Below are 14,334 nucleotides of genomic sequence, written 5' to 3'. Positions count from 1 at the left end.
GTTAGTGTGGTATTTCTTCGGTGGTTCTTCCTGGGAGCTGCCCCTTTGAGGATCTTCTGGGATTGCTGCTTTTTAAACCAGCTGGCTGTTCTCTTTCCTTTATTTTCTACCTTTGTTTACTTGTTAGGTGTCGAAAGCCAACCTATTTATTTATTTATTTATTTATTTATTTATTTATTTATTTAATTTAATTAATTATAGTCACAGAGAGAGAGAGAGAGAGGCAGAGACACAGGTAGAGGGAGAAGCAGGCTCCATGTACCGGGAGCCCAATGTGGGATTCGAATCCCGAGTCTCCAGGATTGCGCCCTGGGCCAAAGGCAGGTGCCAAACCGCTGCGCCACCCAGAGATCCCGAAAGCCAACCTCTTTTGAATACTCAGCTCAGAGCAAACAAAGCTCTTGACAGGAATTTACGAAATACACCCATTTTATCTGGCCAGTTTTTTTTTTTTTTAAAGATTTTATTTATTCATGAATGAAGCGGAGACATAGGCAGAGGGAGAAGCAGGCTCCCCGCAGGGAATCCAATTCGAGACTCGATCCCAAGATCCCAGGATCTTGACCCGAGCCAAATGCTCAAAGGCAAATGCTCAAACACTGAGCCACCCAGGTGCCCTAGCCAGTTGATTTTAAACAGTTTTTTATCATGTAATATTTGGTACATACCAAATACTGCCACATGCATTTAAATTACTAAGCTTAATGTTAAAATGAACTTGGACTATCTTAAGAGAACTCAAGACCCAGATGTCACCAGTACTATCCTGTCTATCTGTGTGTCCTTCCCTACCTCATGTGCCTGGCTCCTTCCTAAATGTAAACACTATCCTGAATGTCCTGATCATTTCCTTCCACTTTTATTTATTTTAAATTTTTTAATGTTTTTTTTAGTTCTTATTTATTTATGATAGTCACAGAGAGAGAGAGAGAGGCAGAGAAACAGGCAGAGGGAAAAGCAGGCTCCATGCACCAGGGAGCCCGACGTGGGATTCGATCCCGGCTCTCCAGGATCGCGTCCCTGGGCCAAAGGCAGGTGCTAAACCGCTGCGCCACCCAGGGATCCCTCCTTCCACTTTTAAATCACATATATTAGTTTTTCTGAAAATGTTGGTTTTGCCTGTTTTTGAGGGTTTTTTTTTTGAAGTAATTTTTTTAAATTTTTATTTATTTATGATAGGCACACAGTGAGAGAGAGAGAGAGAGAGAGAGAGAGGCAGAGACACAGGCAGAGGGAGAAGCAGGCTCCATGCACCGGGAGCCCGACGTGGGATTCGATCCCGAGTCTCCATGATCGCGCCCTGGGCCAAAGGCAGGCGCCAAACCACTGCGCCACCCAGGGATCCCTGTTTTTGAGTTTTAATGAATTATGTGTGTTTAGCCTTCTATAACCTTTTTTTTTTTTTTTTTAAGATTTTTATTTATTCATTCATGATAGAGAGACAGAGAGAGGCAGACATAGGCAGAGGGAGAAGTAGGCTCCATGTCGGGAGCCTGATGTGGGACTCGATCCCGGGACTCCAGGATCAGGCCCTGGGCCAAAGGCAGGAGCCAAACCGCTGAGCCACCCAGGGATCCCCCCCTTCTATAACCTTTTATTTATTTATTTATTTATTTGTTTGTTTGTTTGTTTGTTTATTTATTTATGATAGTCACACAGAGAGAGGCAGAGACGCAGGCAGAGGGAGAAGCAGGCTCCATGCACCGGGAGCCCGACGTGGGATTCGATCCGGGTCTCCAGGATCGCACCCTGGGCCAAAGGCAGGCGCTAAACCGCTGTGCCACCCAGGGATCCCCCCCTTCTATAACCTTTTAAAACTCAACAATGTTTATGAAATTTATCCATGTTGCGTTTCACATCATTGCTGTATAATTCATTGTATGAACATTTGTGTGTGTGTGTGTGTAAATACGTATGTATATATCATAGTGTGTTTTATTTAGTCTTTTAGCTTCAAACACATCTCCTGATTCAAACTTCTTAAACTGTGACTCTCATGTAAGATATAGGTTTTACATGTGACCCAGTGTGTGTTGTGTGTGTATGTGTATGTATGTGTACATGCGTACATACACATACTTAAATAATGTTGAGATTTTGATTGGAATTGCATTGCAGTTAGACCAGTTTGGAGAGATTGGCATCTTTACAGTATTGAGTCTATACGTGAACATGGTATGTCTCTTCATTTATTTAGGTCTTTAATGTCTTGTAATCCAATAATTTTCACCATAAAAGTCTTACCTTTTTTTTTTTTTTTGTTAGCTTTATTCCCAATATACCTTATATTTTTGCTCTTGTAGAAGGTAATCTCTTATATTCTTTTTATTTATTTATTTATTTATTTATTTATTTATTTATTTATTTATCTTTATTTATTTTAAAAAAATATTTATTTATTCATGAGAGACACAGAGAGAGAGGCAGAGACACAGGCAGAGGGAGAAGTAGGCTCCATGCAAGGAGCCCGATGTGGGACTCGAACCTGGGAATCCGGGATCATGCCATGAGCCAAAGGCAGGCACTCAAGTGCTGAGCCACTCAGGCGTCCCAGTAATCTCTTTTTTAAATTGTATTTTGTTTGGTGTGTATAGAAATGCAGTTAATATTTATGGAATACTTTTATATTCCACTACCTTTATGTCTTAATAAAAATCAAGAGTGTGTGTTAAATTTTTTCAGGTAATTTTTTCTACCTCAGTTGAGGTGATTGTGTGGTTTCCCTCATTCATCATGTTAACGTGATAAAATATTAGATTATATTTGTCAATATTTTATTTAGGATTTTTTGTCAGTATTAAAGATTGAGATCAACCTGTGATTCCGTTTTTCCTACTCTTTTTGTTTATTATCCCCTTTGTCTTTTCTGAAAGTCTGTATGATTGGAATGACTTGTTCTTAAAAATCATTCATTTCCTAAAATCATCTGGGCCTTGTGTTCTGTGAAGATTTCTAGCTCCCAGTTGAAAATTCTGTATTAGAGTTGTGCAGGCATTTTACCTCTTCTTGGGTCAGAAGTTTCAGGAAGTTTTTAATTTTATTCCTAGAAAATTTTAATTTCCTCTCAGTTTTCAAATATGTTGGCTTTTTTTTTTTTTAAGATTTTATTTATTTATTCATGACAGAGAGAGAGGCAGAGACATGTAGAGGGAGAAGCAGGCTCCATGCAGGGCGCCCGACGTGGGACTCGATCCCAGGACTCCAAGATCACACACCCTGGGCCGAAGGCAGGCGCCAAACCACTGAGCTACCCAGGGATCCCTAAAATTTATTTATCATGTTGATTCTTAATTGCCATGGTACCAGAATATGGCCTCATGCAATGTTTGGTCTTTAAGATTTATTGAAAAATGATTTATGAAGTAATATAGTGGCCAGTTTTATAAGCGTGTGCATGAGAAGAATGTATATCCTTGAATATAGGCTTTTACATTTTTACTAATTTTTTTTTTTTGTCTATATAATCTATCAGCTTAAAATGGCTGTTGTGTCACTTGGAAGTTGTGGCAATTTTCCTTTTGCCTAGGTCCTGTCTGGAGGATGGAGAAATAGACGTGTAGCATCAACATCAATGAATAGAGAGTCTTCTAGGTCTCATGCGGTCTTTACAATTACAGTAGAGTCAATGGAGAAAAGCAATGAAACTGTGAATATACGGACCTCCTTACTCAATCTGGTGGATTTAGCAGGATCTGAAAGGCAAAAAGACACCCATGCAGAAGGGATGAGGTTAAAGGTAAGAATGGAATTATGATCTTCGACTCGTGTGTAAGTTAGTTACTAGAAGTTAGTACCAAGGTAAGTGTGTGGCGGTTACAAAGGAATGAGAAAATGCTCCCATTCTAAAGGTGTAGGAATTTTTGTTGCGGGATAAGGACATTAAACATACAGTGGGATAGAACAAGTCTATCGGTAGCCAGAGTATTTGAATTCATGCCAGAAGAGATGATAGTACAAATATCTGCCAGAGTCAGAGGAAGAAGGGACTGGACTCCTTGGGGGAAGCATGGAAAAAAGTAGTTCTTGAGTTGAGTTCTCAAAGGGGGCAGGATTTGGATTGGTAGAGAGGAATAGGGACTACATGCCTGACAGGGGGACATCTTAAGGGTCATTATGGATGCTGAGTGAATATGACATTTGGCATTTCAGCATGGATCAATGGGATTGGGTTTGAGGTGCAAGCCGGCCCGGGTCACTGAGGACCAGGAGTGTCAGGCCAGGTTTGCACTCAACTCTCTAAACACTTGGAAACACTGCAAAGTTTTGAGTGATTTCACATAAAAGCCTTTTTTATAGAAGCTTATTCATTTGGCCCACCACTGCCAGATTCATGAGAGGAGAGCCTAGAGAAAAAGGGCAGCTGTGCTGGTTAATATTTTAGGAGGAGGGCAAGGACGTAGTCCTAGGCTAAGGGATTGGCAGTGGAACCTGAGGTTCTTGGAGTATGTATTTCTAGTGTGTATATATATATACTAGCATATATATATGTGCATATATATATGTATTGTGATCTGTGTTATCAGTAAAATGTGTGGATACTATAGTTGAAGGTATATGAGGGCTACGGAGTAGAGTGTCAGAAACAAGGGAGGACAGTCTACTTTTTCATGGAAAGTGAGGATTTAAGCCTCCTGATGTTTTAGGCAGTTTCAGGCAGTCTTAGGCTCATGTTTCTATTTATTTATTTATTTATTTATTTATTTATTTATTTATTTATTTATTTATTTATTTTTATTTATTTATTCATTCATTCATTCATTCATTCATTTATTTATGATAGTCACAGAGAGAGAGAGGCAGAGACACAGGCAGAGGGAGAAGCAGGCTCCATGCACTGGGAGCCCAACGTGGGATTCGATCCCGTCTCTCCAGGATCGCGCCCTGGGCCAAAGGCAGGCCCCAAACCGCTGCGCCACCCAGGGATCCCAGGCTCATGTTTCTATTGAGACATGAAACAAAGAGAAATAACCAGTGTTTGTAATAGGACATGTGCTTGGCCAGTTTCAAGTGTTTCATGTGTATTAGCTCATTTAACCTTCCCAACATCTCTGGGAAGTAGGTACTGTTATTTTTTCTATCTTAGAGGAACAGGAGTGAAATTATCCAGGGGCACACACCTAGGAGTAGATCTGGAAGTCAAGCAGAAGTAGTCCAACTCTACAGACAGTGCTGCTAACACCTTTCTTTCTTTCTTTTTTTTTTTTTAATTTTTTTTTAGTTATTTATGATAGTCACACAGAGAGAGAGAGAGAGAGAGGCAGAGACACAGGTAGAGGGAGAAGCAGGCTCCATGCACCGGGAGCCCGACGTGGGATTTGATCCCAGGTCTTTAGGATCGCGTCCTGGGCCAAAGGCAGGCGCCAAACTGCTGTGCCACCCAGGGATCCCTGCTAACACCTTTCTGATTTACTGACTGCTAAAATAGACAGCGGCACTTGAATTCAGAGCATCTTGCTTGATAATATGCACTTTTTCTCTTTTTTTTCTGTACTCCCACCACTGCAGACTCAGTTATTGAAGTATGATAACTACAGTAAAAACCCAGTGTAACTTATTTAATCCCAATATTTTTCCCTCCCCAAACCACTTTTTTTTTTTTTTTTTTAATTTGACAGAGAGAGAGCGGGCGCACAAGTTGGCAGAGTAGCAGGCAGAGGAAGAGTGCGAGGCAGGCTCCCCATTGAGCAGACAGCCTGATGCAGGTCTCGAATCCAGGACCTTCCGATTATGACCTGAACCAAAGGCAGACATTTAACCAACTGAGCCACCCAGGCACCCCCCACTAAACCACTTTTTAAAAGAGTTTTATTATAATTTACAAAATTACACTGACCTCTTGTAATAAGTTCATCAGTGACTTTGTGGGACATGGAGTGGGATATTAGTTATCACACTGTTTTAATGTTGCAAATATTTTAATATAAAAGGATTAAAATATATGCCTATTACTACTATGCACTACTCCAACCTTTTTCTTTATTCTTTTCTAGCTTTTATACCTACCTATAGGTCGATTTAAAACTATTAGAATCATGAGGTGGCTTTTTTTCCATCACATAATTTTTGTGTTTGTCTTCGAATACTAAAATTGCAGTGTGTGGGGGTGCCTATGTGGCTCAATTGGTTAAGTGTCTGCCTTCAGCTCAGGTCATGATCCTAGGATCCAGCCCCATGTTGGGCTCTCTGCACAGTGGGGATCCTGCTTCTTCCTTTCCTCCCTGTTTGGGCTCTCTCATGATATCTCTGTCTCTTTCTCTCAAAAAAATAAAATCTTAAAAAAAAAATGCAGTGTATGTCAAATAGGAAAAGTTAGGAGATAGTTGAGGATATTTTTCTGCTGAAAAATCAGTTATACTTAATAATATTGTCCTTACTTGACTTTCTATTCAAAATTCACTGCTAGGCTTATTTTAATTTAAAATACTAAAATGAAAGCAGTACACCTCAATTTTTGTTCTTTTTCCCCTTAGGAGGCAGGTAACATAAACCGGTCTTTGAGCTGCCTGGGCCAAGTGATTACTGCGCTTGTCGATGTGGGTAATGGGAAACAGAGGCACGTTTGCTACAGAGACTCCAAACTTACCTTCTTACTTCGGGTAAAGTAGATCATTGGCTTCCTGGGCCCTCTTTTTGGTTATGCTCACTATGGTTGGTTGTCATGTAATCTCTCAGTCTTAGTGGTAAGAATATCCATTTTCTTTGCTTACCAAAGATCTTGTGGTTTCTCCCCTGAAAATGTGTATTATTCGTATCATTAAACAGGATTCCCTTGGCGGTAATGCCAAAACAGCCATAATTGCTAACATTCATCCTGGATCCAGGTGTTTTGGGGAAACCCTGTCAACGCTTAATTTTGCTCAAAGAGCCAAGCTGATTAAAAATAAGGTAAAATACTGAGTACAATTAAGTAAATTAGAAAAATACTTGTGTCTCACTTTAATGATTGCCCTAATTATTAACACTAGCTTATATTTATTTCTCTGTGAAAGCCTAACTTTAAGCAAGATTTCTATTTCATCTTTTCTAGCTTTCTCTATTGCTCAAGTAGTTTGAGATTTAGATAAGGTCTTATTGTTGGTATTGTTTGGCTTATTTTTTCTTGAAGGCAGAGTTTTTCCTTTCTAAATTGGGTTGGAGACTAAATTTATTTACCTGTTAAACCATACTATCAGAGTTGTGTGTCTGTGTCTATATGTGTGTGTGTGTGTGTGGTGGGCTTCACTATACAGTTTGATATTGACAAGCTTTGTCTTTTAAGTTGTTGATACCTCCAAGGATCCCTATTTTTCTAATATATAAGAAGCTTCCTTGATATTTGTGTACACTAGTGGTCAGAAAAGTTCTTCAATAAAGGTAAATATTTGAGGCTTCTTGGACTGTATAGTGTCTGTCCCGGCTACTGAGCTCTGCCTTGGTGATGAGAAAGCAGCCGTCAACAATACGCAAACATAAGGACATGGCTGTGTTCCAGTACAGCTCTACTTATAAAAACAGATGGCAGACCATATTTGACCTATGAGCAAGAAGCTCTTTGCCAGCCCCTGGAGCAGACAGTCAAAACACCAGGGGGTCCCCCACTTCTTTTGAAAAGATTGGAGGCCCCTTTGGTTCATACAAAAGAATCATAGCACCATGAATTGGCAGATTAATTTCCTCTTTCTTTCAAAGGAGTAGTTGGTCATTTCAACCCAAGTAGACTCCCCAATCATCTTAGCATTAAGAGGGAAGAGATCCATGTTGCCTCCTCTGGTTAAGTCAGAAGATTATAGGTCTAGTTGTTCACTCATTTTATTGGATTATGACCCTGTAGGGTGGGGTATTAGTAATATGAGGAGGAAAAATCACTAGAACTTCTTGACCCTGTCTCTTGGGACTTACTAGAAATTTTTGGAGAGTGGAGAACTGCAGGGATAATTAGTATTATGATGTCACTGACATGGCAATGATGTCAGAAAGTGCAGGAGTGCCTTGTAATGAGACTGGCCATAAAAATCAGAAGCAACTAGAAATGGGTTCTGAACACATCAAAAAGTAAAACCAGGAGGAGCCTTCTGCTAATTATTAGCAATGGTAAGCCATTCTGCAGCCTATCAGTGGAACATGACTAGGATATCTGGGACTTGTTTAAAAATGTGCTATTTATATCTTTCCTGATGGGCAGACCTGGCTTCAGACAAGAACCCAGGGACCTTGGGGCTGTGTCAGAGTTTTTTTTCCCTCTCTAGGATTTGGGTATTTCACAACTGAATTTTTTTTTTTATCTTATTGGTAGTCAAATATTGGCTTTTATCACCATGTACGTTTTATGGGCCTTTTTGAACCTCTTAGAAATTGTCTTAAAGAAGTCATTTCTTTAAGATAATTTCTTCAAGAGACATGTAATTTTTTAAATTTTTATCTTTATTTTTTAAAGATTTTATTTATTTATGAGAGACACGGAGAGAGAGGCAGAGACCTAGGTAGAGGGAGAAGCAGGCTCCATGCAGGGAGCCCAGTGTAGGACTTGATCCTGGGACTCCAGGATCACGCTCTGGGCGTGAAGGCAGACGCTCAAGCACTGAGCCACCCAGGCGTCCCAAGAGACATTTCTTTAAAATAACATCTAGTGTGGTAATAAAACAGAAATGGAGCTATCCAACCAACTCTCGTGTCCAGGAGGACTGTTAGGAAATATAGGGGTGGATTCTTTTGGAGAAGGTTTTTCTGCTAAGCTGATGGAGCTCAGGCCAGCTGTGTAGTTCTTCATACCCATATAGTGAGCCAAGACAGAAGGGAGAGGATACTCCTTCCAGCCGGGAAGAGCTGTTTGCTCTTCTCCTTGGGGCTAGGGCTGTCCCAAGAAGAAGGCAGTGTTAGGTGAATGTACCCAGATCCTGCAGTGACCCAGTGTTCCCAGACCTAAGTGGGAGCATACAAGAGGTGTGGTGAGGGATCCCTGTGTGGCGCAGCGGTTTAGCGCCTGCCTTTGGCCCAGGGCGCGATCCTGGAGACCCGGGATCGAATCCCACGTCAGGCTCCCGGTGCATGGAGCCTGCTTCTCCCTCTGCCTGTGTCTCTGCCTCTCTCTCTCTCTCTCTCTCTCTCTCTCTCTGTGTGTGTGTGTGACTATCATAAATATATTAAAAAAAAAAAAGAAAGAAATTGAAAAAAAAAAGAGGTGTGGTGAGGCGGGGAGAGTCCCTTGTTATAGGTATGAGAGACAGGTAAAAGAGGCTTCCTCCCTACTCCAGCACACTGTGATTCTAGGGGCCTTATGGACTGTTTGTGAGATGATTTGTTTAATGTTTGTCACTCCAGATCCTATAAACAAATATAAACACAAGATTGTATGACTTGAAAGTATTCTTTTAATGCTTTTTAAAAAATTCTTGAACAGGCAGTAGTAAATGAAGACACCCAAGGAAATGTGAGCCAGCTCCAAGCTGAAGTAAAGAGGCTCAAAGAACAGCTAGCTCAGCTTACTTCAGGGCGGTTAGTACCAGAAAGCTTTCTGACAAAAGGTAAGATGAACGGTGTCCTTTATCCTGAAGTTGACCATGTTTGGATATTAGTATAAGAACTCTCTGATGAGGGCACCCGGGTGGCTCAGGGGTTTAGTGCCACCTTCAGCCCAGGGTGTGATCCTGGAGACCCAGGATCAAGTCCCACGTCGGGCTCCCTGTATGGAGCCTGCTCCTCCCTCTGCCTGTGTCTCTGCCTCTCTCTCTCTCTCTGTCATGAATAATAATAAATAAAATGAATAATAAATAAAAGCTTATGAATAAATAAATAAAAGCTTAAAAAAAAAAGAACCCTCTGATGACAGGCACAATACCCACATTTCTGAACAAGTGTTTTTGTTTTATCTACGTAGGAATATGGTACAGGCATATATCAGAGATTCTGTAGATTCAGTTCCAGATGAGTACGATAAAGCTAATACTGCAATAATGCCAGTCAAATTTTTGGTTTCCCAGTGCATATAAAAGTTATGTTTACACTATAGTGTAATACATTAAGTGTGCAGTAGCAACATGCATACTTAGTTAAAAAATATTTAATTGCTTAAAAATGGTAACCATCATCTGAACTTTCAGCGAATTGTAGTCTTTCTACTGGTGGAGGGTCTTGCTTCATGTTGATGGCTGCTGACTGATCAGGGTGGTGGTTGCTGAGAACCGGGTTGGCTGTAGCAGTGTCTTAAAATAAGACAACAGTGAAGTTTGCTGCATCAATTGGTTTTTCCTTTCATGAACAATTTCTCTGTAGCATGTGATGCTGTTTGATAGCACTTTACCCATAGTAGAACGTCTTTTGAAATTAAGGTCAATCATCTCAAATCCTGTCGCTGCTTTATCAAGTTACTTTATGTGATACCCTAAATCTTTTGTTGTCATTTCAATAATCTTCACAGCATCTTCACCAGGAGTAGATTCTAGCTTAAGAAACCGAGTTCTTTGCTCATCCATTAGAAGCAACTCCTCAGGCAGCCTAGGTGGCTCAGCGGTTTAGTGCCGCCTTTAGTCCAGGGCATGATCCTGGAGACCTGGGATCGAGTCCCACATCGGGCTCCCTGCATGAAGCCTGCTTCTCCTCTGCCTGTGTCTCTGCCTCATTCTCTGTGTGTGTCTCTATGAATAAATAAATAAGTAAAAATCTTTTAAAAAATTAATTATTAAAAAAAATGGAAGCAACCCCTCATCACTGGGGTGCCTGGGTGGCTCAGTCAGTTAAGCATCTGCCTTTGCTCAGGTCATGGTCCCGGGGTCCTGGGATTCAGCCCTGAGTTTGGCTCTCTGCCTGACAGGAAGCCTGCTCCTCTTCCTTTTACCTACTGCTCTGCCTATTTATGTTCTCTCTCTCTCTCTCTCTCTCTCTCTCTCTCTGTGTCTGTCAAATAAAATATTAAAAACAAAACAAAACTCCTCATCCGTTCAAGTTTTATCATGAGATGGCAGCAATCCAGTTCCATCCTCAGGCTCCACTTGTGATTGTAGTTCTCGTGCTGTTTTCACCACACCTGCAGTTACTTCCTCTGCTGAAGTCTTGAACCCTTAACATCCTCCGTGATGGTTGGAATCCACTTCTTCCAAACTCCTGTTCATGTTGACATTTTAGCCTCTTTCCATAAATCACTATTGTTCTTAATGGCATCTGAAATGGTAAATTGTTTCCAGATTTTAAGTTGACTTTGCCCAGATCCATCAGGAGAATAACCATCTATGCAGCTATAGCCTTATGAAATGTATTTCTTTTTATTTATTTATTCCTGAGAGACACAGAGGCAGAGACATAGAGGGAGAAGCAAAGCTCCCTGTGGGGAGCCCTATGTGGAACTCCATCCCAGGACCCTGGGATCACACCCTGAGCCAAAGGCAGATGCTCAATCACTGAGCCACCCAGGCGCCCCATGAAATATATTTCTTAAATAGTAAGAGTTGAAAGTCAAAATAACTCCTTGATCCATGGGCTGCCGAATAGATGTTATGTTAGCAGGAATGAAAACATTTATCTCATACATTTCCATCAGAGCTCTTGGGTGATCGGCTACATTTTCTTTCTTTTTTTTTTTTTTTTTTTTAATTTTATCTATTCATTCATGAGAGACACGGAGAGAGAAAGAGGCAGAGACATGGGCAGAGGGAGAAGCAGGCTCCATATAGGGAGCCCAATGTGGGACTCGATCCTGGGTCTCCAGGATCACACCCTGGGCTAAAGGAGGCTCTAAACCGCTGAGCCACCCGGGCTGCCCTCAGTTACATTTTCAATGAGCGGTAATATTTTGAAAGGAATCTTTTTCTGAGCAGTACATCTCAACAGTGGCCTTAAGATACTCAGTGAACCATGTTCAACAGATGTGCTATCATCCAGACTTTGTTGTTCCATTTCTTGGCCATAGGCAGAGCCGATTTAGCATAATTCTTTTTTTTAATTCAGTAGAATTAAAATTTTTTTTAATTTAGCCTAATTATTAAGAGCCCTAGGACTTTCAGAATGGTAAATGAGTACTGGGTTCAATTTGTAATCATCAGCTGCATTATCCCCCAACAAGAAAGTCAGCCTATCTTATGAAGCTTTGAAGCCAGGCATTGACTTCTCTCTAGCTATGAAAGTCTTGGAATGGCATCTCCCCCTATAGTATAACATGATTTCATCCACATTGAAAACCTGTTGTGTAGTGTGGCCACCTTCATGAATTATCTTCTGGATCCCTTGCTGTAGCTTCTTCATCAGCACTTGATGCTTAACCTTGTACTTTGGTGTTAGGGAGATGACTTCTTTCCTTTTTTAAATTAAAAAAAAGTAATTAATTAATTAATTTCACTTGTTCCCTTAAACCTCATGAATCATCTTCTGCTGGCTTCACACTTTGCTTCTGCAGCTTCCTCACCTCTCCGAGCCTTCAGAGAATTGAATAGAGTCAGGGGTCTGCTCTGGCCTAGGCTTTGGCTTAAGGGAATGTTGTGGCTAGTTTGATCTATCCAGATCCTTAAAAGTTTCTCCATATCACCAATAAGTCTGTTTTGCTTTCTTATCTCATGTGCTCACTGGAATAGCACTTTTCATTTCCTTCAAGAACTTTTCCTTCACACCTGGCTAGCTCTTTGGTGCAAGAAGCCTAGCTTTCAGCCTGTCACGGTTTTTGGCATGTCTTCTTAACCAAGGTTAATCATTTCTAGCTTTTGGTTGAAAGTGAGAGATGTGCGATGGTTTCTTTCACTTGAACACTTAGAAGGCTATTGTAGCATTATCAAAGGGCCTAATTTCCATATTGCTGTGTCTCAGGGAATAGGGCGGTCTAGGAGAGGGAGAGAGATGGGAAGAGCCAGGCAGTAGAGTAGTCAGAAAATACATTTATTATGTTTGCCATCTTATATGGACGTGGTTTTGGTGCCCAAAATAATTAATGATGGAAACATCAAAGATCACTGACCATAGATTACCATAATATAATAATAATACTGAAAAATTTTGAAATGTTACAAGAATTGCCAGAATATAACACAGAGTCACAAAGTAAAACAAGTGCTATTAGGAAAATGATACCCATTGACTTGCTCAACTCAGGGTTGCTACGAAATTTCAACTGGTAAAGAAAGCAGTATTCACAAAGCACAATAAAATGAGGGATGTCATAGTTTGTAATAAGATATGGATACCATATGTACATCATATCCCCATTTCTATGGGATATGATAGGAAGGAGGAGTAGAAATAATTTTGAGTGATTCAATTCCCACAACTGCTAAAAAGAGATACTGATTTCATTTAGATCCACTTCTGAGATTCTTTCATATGCAACATATGTATGTTTACCAAACAGGGTAAAAGAACTTACTTTTCTTAAAAGAATCGATAACGTAGATTGGATTGATTTGAAATATGTGATCTAGTGATGGTAGTCTGATTCTTTTTGATTGAGAGCAGTCAGAGGCTGTTTTATAGCTCAATTCTTAGTCCTAAAATTTGAGAGATAAACATTTTTTTTCCGTTTTCTTTCCTACCAAATCAATTACAGATAAGGATGAGACTAATTACATGAAGTATTTCCAAGAGGCAATGTTATTCTTTAAGAAATCCGAACAGGAAAAGAAGGTAGGAAACCAAGTTGGTATAAAGGGGATTCCAGATATTTTAGGCTTTTGCTCCATGGTGTCTTTCTGAGTGAAATGGCACAAGTAAATAAAGAGAACAAAGAAAAGCTATAGAAAATCTAATTTTGCCTTTGAGATGAAGTTTCAAGTTAGTGTTTATTGCTTGGTTTGTGGAAATTTAGGGAGGCAGAATTACTTTTCACATTTAACCAAATTATGAATTTCTTAAGTCTCTGGTAGAAAAAGTTACTCAATTAGAAGACCTCACCCTCAAAAAAGAAAAATTTATTCAATCTAATAAAATGATTGTGAAATTCCGAGAGGATCAAATAATGCGCCTGGAGAAGCTCCACAAGGAATCCCGGGGAAGTTTTCTGCCTGCAGAGCAGGATCGCTTGTTGTCGGAATTAAGGGACGAGATCCAGACTCTTCGGGAACAAGTGAGTATATGACATTAGCAGTATTTCTAAGGAGGAGGGAGATCCGGGACACCTGGGTGGCTCAGCAGTTTAGCACCTGCCTTTGGCCCAGGGCGTGATCCTGGAGACCCGGGATCGAGTCCCACATCAGGCTCCCTGTGTGGAGCCTGCTTCTCCCTCTGCCTGTGTCTCTGCCTCTCTCTGTCTCTGTGTCTCTCATGAATAAATAAATCTTAAAAAAAGGAGGGGGGAGATCCGAGGCATATATAAGCTTGTCACCAAATTCATGTGAGTTAATATAGCAGAAAGCATTTTGAATGAATTCAGCTGACCGTATGATA

The 14,334-nt window shown here is 40.5% G+C and overlaps 1 protein-coding gene and 1 long non-coding RNA gene across 5 annotated transcripts in view; one reads left to right on the top strand and one right to left on the bottom strand.

The window, feature by feature from the left end:
- The window catches only part of KIF15 (kinesin family member 15), a 78,880-nt gene that overhangs the window by 26,489 nt on the left and 38,057 nt on the right, over positions 1 to 14,334 (top strand). For all 4 annotated transcript variants that reach the window (XR_005374985.1, XM_038566698.1, XM_038566700.1 and 1 more), the window contains 6 exons: positions 3,527 to 3,736; positions 6,471 to 6,596; positions 6,763 to 6,885; positions 9,377 to 9,500; positions 13,499 to 13,575; positions 13,805 to 14,014. Coding sequence is in view for 3 of the 4 variants with exons in the window: in XM_038566698.1 (XP_038422626.1) it covers positions 3,527 to 3,736; positions 6,471 to 6,596; positions 6,763 to 6,885; positions 9,377 to 9,500; positions 13,499 to 13,575; positions 13,805 to 14,014 (870 nt within the window). In the remaining variant the exon portion in view is untranslated. The remainder of the gene's footprint in view (positions 1 to 3,526; positions 3,737 to 6,470; positions 6,597 to 6,762; positions 6,886 to 9,376; positions 9,501 to 13,498; positions 13,576 to 13,804; positions 14,015 to 14,334) is intronic.
- Positions 3,389 to 6,729, bottom strand: LOC119877326. Its single transcript, XR_005374986.1, has 2 exons — positions 6,584 to 6,729; positions 3,389 to 3,692 (listed from the first exon to the last, which is right to left on the bottom strand). It is a non-coding gene; the product is annotated as an uncharacterized LOC119877326 (long non-coding RNA).

Source organism: Canis lupus, chromosome 20 (assembly GCF_011100685.1).
Source record: "Canis lupus familiaris isolate Mischka breed German Shepherd chromosome 20, alternate assembly UU_Cfam_GSD_1.0, whole genome shotgun sequence".
Lineage (NCBI taxonomy): Eukaryota > Metazoa > Chordata > Mammalia > Carnivora > Canidae > Canis > Canis lupus.
The sequence above is the reverse complement of the archived record's forward strand: the minus strand, read 5'-3'. Positions and strand labels throughout refer to the sequence as shown.